General features: G+C 63.8%; 1 protein-coding gene across 4 annotated transcripts in view; it reads left to right on the forward strand.

Moving 5' to 3' along the window:
- MROH1 (maestro heat like repeat family member 1) overlaps positions 1-7,005 on the forward strand; it is a 79,649-nt gene extending 72,644 nt beyond the window's left edge. For 3 of the 4 annotated variants that reach the window (XM_063079216.1, XM_063079217.1, XM_063079218.1), the window contains 10 exons: positions 302-480; positions 3,807-3,944; positions 4,295-4,409; positions 4,796-4,942; positions 5,144-5,332; positions 5,692-5,847; positions 5,922-6,056; positions 6,120-6,222; positions 6,291-6,356; positions 6,744-7,005. In XM_063079216.1, coding sequence (XP_062935286.1) covers positions 302-480; positions 3,807-3,944; positions 4,295-4,409; positions 4,796-4,942; positions 5,144-5,332; positions 5,692-5,847; positions 5,922-6,056; positions 6,120-6,222; positions 6,291-6,356; positions 6,744-6,829 — 1,314 coding nt within the window. In that variant the 3' untranslated portion in view covers positions 6,830-7,005. Of the gene's footprint in view, positions 1-301; positions 481-3,806; positions 3,945-4,294; positions 4,410-4,795; positions 4,943-5,143; positions 5,333-5,691; positions 5,848-5,921; positions 6,057-6,119; positions 6,223-6,290; positions 6,357-6,743 lie in introns of those variants that run through there. The other variant, XM_063079219.1, reaches the window with a different exon arrangement.
- Positions 7,006-7,040: the final 35 nt, after the last annotated feature.

Here is a 7,040-nt window from a genome sequence, read left to right on the forward strand (position 1 = left end):
ACGTCATGTTTTATCCTGCAGACAAAAGTAAGCCCAGTTTGGCAATGTTTTAAGTGGTAAAGCAGCTGTGGGAATTTCCTCCTCCTCCCGCTGGGGAACCAAGAACAGATGGTCTGAGGCCGCCTGCCCCAGAGGGCCGACTGCGCAGGGCCCGCCCTGTCTGTCCTCCCTGGGGACCTGAGGCCTCCACTGCACACGGGGCGCATGCGAAGGGCACTTCAGCTTGTCTGGGTCCTGGGTGCAGGGCCCAGGTTTTGCTGAGGCCCAGAGGATGATGTGACCTATGGCGTCTCCTCCCCAGGCCACCTGTGCACTGCACGAGGTTGTGTCTGCTCCAGCGTCAGGGCCCGCGGTGCTTGAGCTCTACCCACAGCTGTTTGCGGCGCTCCTGCTGCGTGTCAGCTGCACCGTGGGCGTCCAGCTGCCCCGGAACCTGCAGGCCAAGGAGAGGAGGAGCACCAGGAGCTTCGAGCCCTGCAGGTAACCAGGCGCTTGCCTCACGTTCCCAGTGCCAATTTGTGAGCACAGGCAGGTGTGTGCATTGTGTGGCATGTGCCAGGCGAGGAGAGGACCTGTGGGGCCATTCGTCAGGACAGTGGGGGTCCAGGCATGAGTCGCCTCCTCCAGTACAGGGTGGTAGTCGTTGGTGACACATGTCCATGGACACACTTTCCATGCTGGGAGCGAAGGTCTCCTCGTGTGTGTGCGGCTGCTCTGGGCAGGCGAGGCGGGGATGGGGCAGTGGGGGTGGCGGGGGCAGCCGCAGGTCTGCACAGTGCTGGCCGCGGGCACTGGCAGGCTCTGTGGGGTGCCCAGGTGGAACCAGGGTGGCGCCTTCTCCCAGAAGGTGGCACTGTGGGGTCTTTGGGGTGCAGCTGGACTGACCACAGAATGGCTGGCTTCAACCCTGAGACTGTCCCAGGGACAGAGCAGCCTGGCATGTCCTTATAGCCAGTGCAGCCACAGGCACAGTCGCAGTCGCAGAGGCGCTCTGGGCCTCCGCACCCCTTCCCTCTTGGCTATCATTGGGGTTTGGGGTTTTGTGGCTTCTGCTAAGTTAGCCCTGGGTTCTAGAGCAGGAGAAGGGAACGGAGGAGCTGCTTGCTGAGGTCAGTGGGTGTAGAAGCTGGGCTGGGCTGTCCTGAATCTCAGCAGCCTGGGTGTCTGTCTCTTGCCTTCCAATCCTAGTCTAGGGGACCATTCCTAGGCTGGCATGGTGGCACCAAAGGGTTCCATACAGCCACCTGGGGCCACAGCACAAGCAGAGAAAGCTGTCTCCCTAGCAGGCCTGACAGTACCACCTGCCCCCGGGGACAGTGAGCCCATGGCTACCAGGCCCCCCATCCCTGCCCACTCTGCCTCTGCACTGCCCAGTCCTCTGGGTACAGATGTGCAGCGTAACCAGGGACACATGGGGGACAGCCTCAGTTAACCCCCCAACCCCAGGCTGCTGAGTCGCAGGGCCGGCTCGTAAACTCGCTAGCAGAGGCCGAGTGCCAGGGCCTGCGCAGCTCCTCGCAGACCAAGTGGAAAATGAGGCACTCCCCCCAACCCCCCACCCGTGGAGGCCCTGGACTGCCCTGGGCTGGGATATTTGCAGAGCCTGGCTCATAGACCATGAACCAGCGAGTGGGCCCTTGCTACCTGACGACACGTCCTTTAACATTCTGGGCAGCAGGCAAGGGACGTGCCCTCGTCCGAATTGACCAGACGTGCACTTCCTTCAGGCTTGTTGTAGCCAAGTTGAGCCCTGGGTCCAGATGGCGCCTTGAGGCCAGAGCAGGGTGTGGAGCTGGCAGGCAGAGCTGAGCTCTAGCGGGCCCTGCCTGGGCCGTACAGTCCAGCCGGAACCAGCTGTGGCCCTGCAGTCCTTGGTCTAGCCCCTGCCCGGCCCTCCACATGCAGAGGGCATCCTCTGCCTAGAGACCACAGGGGCTGGTGTGGTACTCTGTGCCTGTGGTCAGTACAGGCTGCCCTGTGTCCAGGGACAGGAGCCCCCTTGTATCCAGGCCATCTGAGCTCAACGCCCTGGCCCTCCGCTGGAATCAGGAGCTCCTGGAACACTGAGAGCTGCCTTCTAGCATTTCCTCCCTGGGGATGGAGCTCCAGAGAGGGCGGGGCCTGTGGACACTCATTGAGAGCTGCACTAGGAGCTGGCCCAGCTACTGTCCAATAGCAGCATGCCCGGTGACATCTATGGGGATGCAGCCAGGCTGGGGGAGCATCTAGCATCTGTCTTGGGCTGCCGAGACCCCAGCCCTCAGCTCCTGCAGTCCCTCGTCCAGCTCTCAGGTCCTGTTCCTGAGAGGTCAGCTCTGCTGCCCAGTACAAGGCTGGCCCCTCCTGCATCCCCCGTCCTCTGTGCCCGACTGTTCGGAAGTCCCCCAGGTCCCAAATATGCCTGTCCTGTACCCCTGTGCCCACCAAGCCCCCCTCCCTCGTCCTACCCGCATGAGCATTGCACACACTGTGTGGCCAGCAAGGCCTGTCCCCAGGGTTGCCCCCGACTCCTGGGCCTGGCGTGCCCTGACCCTCTAGCCCCTGCTATGCCTGGGTCCCTGAGCTTGCCACTTCCTTAGCCCCTAGCACATTGCAGCCAAGCAGCACAGCTGCCACCACGTGTCCACAGAGACTGTCGTGGGAAGAGGGTTTGTTGACCTGATGCCTGGCCAGAGGGGACTGGCCCAGTGGACGTGTGTCACCATGGCCAGTATCACTTCACGGAGGCTCAGTGCACTGCCCCAGGGGTGTCTACCCTGGGGCCGGGAGCTCCTGGGACAGTGCTTCATGGACACACGTCCACAGGCCAGCGTGGGGCCTGATGCTGGGGAGGGCAGCATGGCAGGGCTGAGAACCGTGATTCAAGGCTCTTGCCAGGATGCCATCGCTGGTGCCCGTTCAGGGACAGATCCTTGAGTGTGCTGCCTGAGGCCAGGACGGGCTTATCTGAGGAGAGGAGGGGCAGACCTGCCTTCCAGCCAGGCCCTGGGGAGGCTGCAGAGCCAGGCTCGTTTCCTGTCAGTGCCTTGGCCTTGGGCTGCCGCCTGCCAGGGGGACCAGAGGACAAGGGAGTCACCTGGTGCAGCCTTGGGGAGTCTAGAGAAGAGGCAGGGTACAGCTGCCCACCCTGCAGCCTCCACAATGCTCCCAGGCCACCTGCTGTCTAGCGCTGGCCAACTGGACATCTCCACACGGCTGCCATGGCTTACCTGCCTGGCAGCCTTGTGCAATGGGCGGGGAGTGGGGCAGGAGTCTGGCTGCTGCCCCTGCCTGTCTCCCTGGAGTGGCCGTGGCTGTACAGAAGTGAGAGCCCAGGCTTCTGAGGGCAGGTGCAGGCCCAGCTGTGGGGGCTGTGGAGGTGGCCCCTGGCGTCTGGGCCCTGTGCACGGCAGGCAAGCTGCTCAGGAGGAGCATCGGGAGGCCAGACGTGTTCTTGCTGTAGCCCCAGGGACCCAGGAAGGCCCTGTGTGCCTCAGAGCTGGTGGCTGGTGGGGCCTGGCAAGCTCACCTCCAGGCCAGCAGCTGGGTCTCTATCCTGGGCCCCTCATGGGTCCCAAGGGCCATCTGAGGGCCTCCCAGCAGGTGGCCTGGAGCCTGCTCCCTGATGGACGGCTCGAGCAGGGCTGGGCAGCGTGTGGTGCGTTGCCTGTGTGTGTCTGCATCTGGGGCACAGACCTGCAAGTGGCTTCCTGGGTCCTTCCGCCCAGGTGGGAGGACGTGCAACAGCGTGGGTGCCCCACCTTGGGCAGGTAGCCCCTTGCCAGCTGAGCCTGTCCCATTCCATTCCATTCCATCCCATCCCTCAGCGCTGCCGTGGAAACCCTGAAGGCCCTGCTGCTCCGAGGTGGCAGTGAGGACGTGGTGCAGCGCATGGAGCAGGAGGGAGGCTGGGAGCTGCTCAAGACCTCAGCAGAGCACGAGGAGGGGGTCATCCTGCTGGCCAGGTGAGCAGGCCAGCCATGCACAGCTCCAGCTGGGGCCATGTCCTATCCAGTGACTCTGGGGACTCCCAGAGGCACGTGGGAGGAGGCTGCACTGTTGGGCCTGTGGGACCTGAGTGAGAAGCTGCTGGAACAGCAGCGTAGGCCCAGCTAGGTGAGCTAGGGGGAGCTGCGTCTTGAGGGCCTGGAAGGTGGGTGGGGGTGGACTGGAGGAGCGGGTTTGCCTTGGGTTCTGACCTTGTGTCCCAGGAGGTGACAGTGCCTCAGGGCTTAGGAAGTGCCTGGGCAGGGCTCTGTGGAGTATCCAGGGCAGGTAGCTGCAGCCTCTGCTCCCCCCGTGGCCCCTTCCCCAGTGCCATGGCCAAGTCTGCAGGCCCCCGGCTCCCCACAGTGGTGAAGGAACTCATGTGCACGCAGGCCAGTGTGTATGAGATCCAGAGGGTCACCTCCACTGCCTTCCTGGCTGAGGTAGGACCCCTGTGGGAAGAGAGGCCGGACGTGAGGAGGAGTAGGGTGGGGTCCTCAGTCCCTGCTTGGTGACACACCCGCAGTGCCAGTGAGAGATGACTCGAGCTGGCTGCAGCAGGGCCAAGCCCTTGGATGGGGGTGGGCCAGCAGCCAGGCCCCCAAGGCTCCCTTGATGGCAATTGCCTTGGTTCTCATGGCGGCGATGCAGAAAGCTGCCCAAGGCCATGGTGGTGGACGGCTCGGGGCGGTGGGCCCTCTGCCCACAGGCCGCCGCAGAGGCTCCTCTTATCTGCCACAGTGCCCTGTGCTCTGGGCCTGGGCTGGAAGGGGTGTGGCAGGCACCTTGGGGTTAGTGGGGCAGGTGGTCTTAGTGCCTCTGCCTCCAGCTACTCAACAGCAACGTGGTCAATGACCTGATGCTCCTGGAGCTGCTGCTGGACAACCTGACAGCCCAGCAGAAGGACTCCTGCACCAGCGTACGGCGACTGGTGCTCCGTGGTCTGGCCAATGTGGCCTCTGGCTCCCCTGACAAGGTGGGCTGGTCCGGCCAGCCCCTCTGGGACCCCACCAGTGGGACAGCATAGTCAGAGTGGAGGCCAAGGCAGATGGTGTGGGCAGTGGGGACAATCACATGGGTGGCCCCGCCTGTAGCAACTTGGGGAAGGGGTGAACCTGTAGGGTGGGAGGCAGGGTGACTCTGGGATACAAGCTAACTGCAGCACTTGGGTCCCCAGGTACGGTCCCATGGCCCCCAGCTCCTGACAGCCCTGATCAGCGGGCTGGACGACGGGGATGCTCCACACAGCCCGGTGGCCCTGGAGGCCATGGCGGGCCTGGCACGGCTGCTAGACCTGGTGGAGCCCTGGGACCTGCGCTCGGTGCTGCTGCACGTTGCCATCCGCATCCGGCCCTTCTTTGACAGCGTAGGCTGGGGCTGGGCGGCAGGGCACCCAGAGGCCCCAACACTCTTCACCCTCGCCAGGATGCTGGCTGAAGCCCCCACCAGGCCCAGGGCAGACTCCTGCTCTCCCCACCTTGCTCCTCCACCTGGTCCACTCGCCCCACAGTTGGCAGATGGGCCCCTTCTAGGGGCAGCTCCTCATGTGACCTTGGGCCTGCAGGACACACTGCTGTCCTGGGCCTGGCACCCCTCACTCTCTCAGCTTTTCTGTCCCTACCACCAGGTGTCTGGCCCCTCCTGGCCTATGTCAGGCAGGGGCACCATCTGAGGCGAGGGGGGTAAGGCGGGTGGCACAGGCACGATTCACAACCCGTCCTCCAGGAGAAGATGGAGTTCCGGACAGCGTCTGTGCGCCTCTTTGGGCACCTCAACAAGGCCTGTCACAGGGACTGTGAAGACGTCTTCCTAGAGCAGGTGGTGGGCGGGCTGGCACCCCTGCTGCTGCACCTGCAGGACCCTCAGGCACCTGTGGCCAGCGTGAGTAGCAGTGGGGGGCGGGTCGGGTCACGGGGTGGCCCAGGGCCACAGGGTCTCAGTGGTTTGCCCTGTAGGCCTGTAGGTTTGCCCTGCGCATGTGTGGCCCCAACCTGGAGTGTGAGGAGCTGGCGGCCACCTTCCAGAAGCACCTGCAGGAGGGCAGGGGCCTGCACTTCGGAGAGTTCCTCAATGCCACCTGCAGGCACCTGGTGAGGCACGGCACAGGTGGGTGGGTCCCAGCCTGGTCTGGGCTGACCTGTGTATCCCCACAGATGCACCACTTCCCTGAGCTGCTGGGCCGCTTGGTGAGCACCAACCTGTTCTACTTCAAGAGCAGCTGGGAAGACATCCGTATAGCCGCCGCCATGTTCACCGGTGAGGGCCGCCCCCGCCTGCCCGCACCCCTCTCCCCTGGCCCCACCTGACTCCCCACCACACTGCAGGGTTCCTGCTGCTGCACGCTGAGTACGCGCACAGACCCCAGGTGGACCTGGAGCAGCTCCTTGCAGGTGAGCGCGGGCCCCACCCAGTCCACGCATGCCCTGCCCCTGGTTTGCTGGGCGCTCTGGGGCCTCGCTGACCCTGTGGGCACCCGCGGGGACTAAGTGATTTTCCTGGATTCCAGGATTTTTTCCCCTGTCACTGGTGACCTCATCGTCTCTAGTAATTCACGGAAACTTCTTAACTGTTCCAAAAGAGCTTAAAAAACACTAAAAAAGGAAAAACTATCTTTCTTTTGGCTCCGGAGCCCTCCCAGCAGAGGCCTGTTAGGAAGGCTGTGGGCGGCCCCACGCACAGGCGCTTAGGTGTGCCCAAGTGGTCATAGCCCCCAGGCATGGCAGCGGGGGAGCGGGAGCACCCCACAGCCCCCAGGCAACCCAGTTCCTGTCCCCCAGCGCTCCAGCTCCTGCTGAAGGATCCAGCCCCTGCGGTGCGGATGAAGGCTGCCGAGACTTTGGGCCGCCTGGCAAAATTTGCCTAAGGCTCCGACCAGTGAACCCCTGCAAGCAATACCCACCCAGGTCTGAGCCTGCCCAGGGACAGGCTCTCCTGAGGACCCATGGCCTGGGATCAAACCACCGCCCTCTGTGAGGAAGGTGCTGGAGGCCCCATGGGATGGGGGTGGATCACTGTGCCCCCACATATTCTCCAATAAAACCGCCTGCTCAGCGGGTGACAGGATGCAGTGGCTT

Source organism: Cynocephalus volans, chromosome 15 (genome assembly GCF_027409185.1).
Source record: "Cynocephalus volans isolate mCynVol1 chromosome 15, mCynVol1.pri, whole genome shotgun sequence".
Classification (NCBI taxonomy): domain Eukaryota; kingdom Metazoa; phylum Chordata; class Mammalia; order Dermoptera; family Cynocephalidae; genus Cynocephalus; species Cynocephalus volans.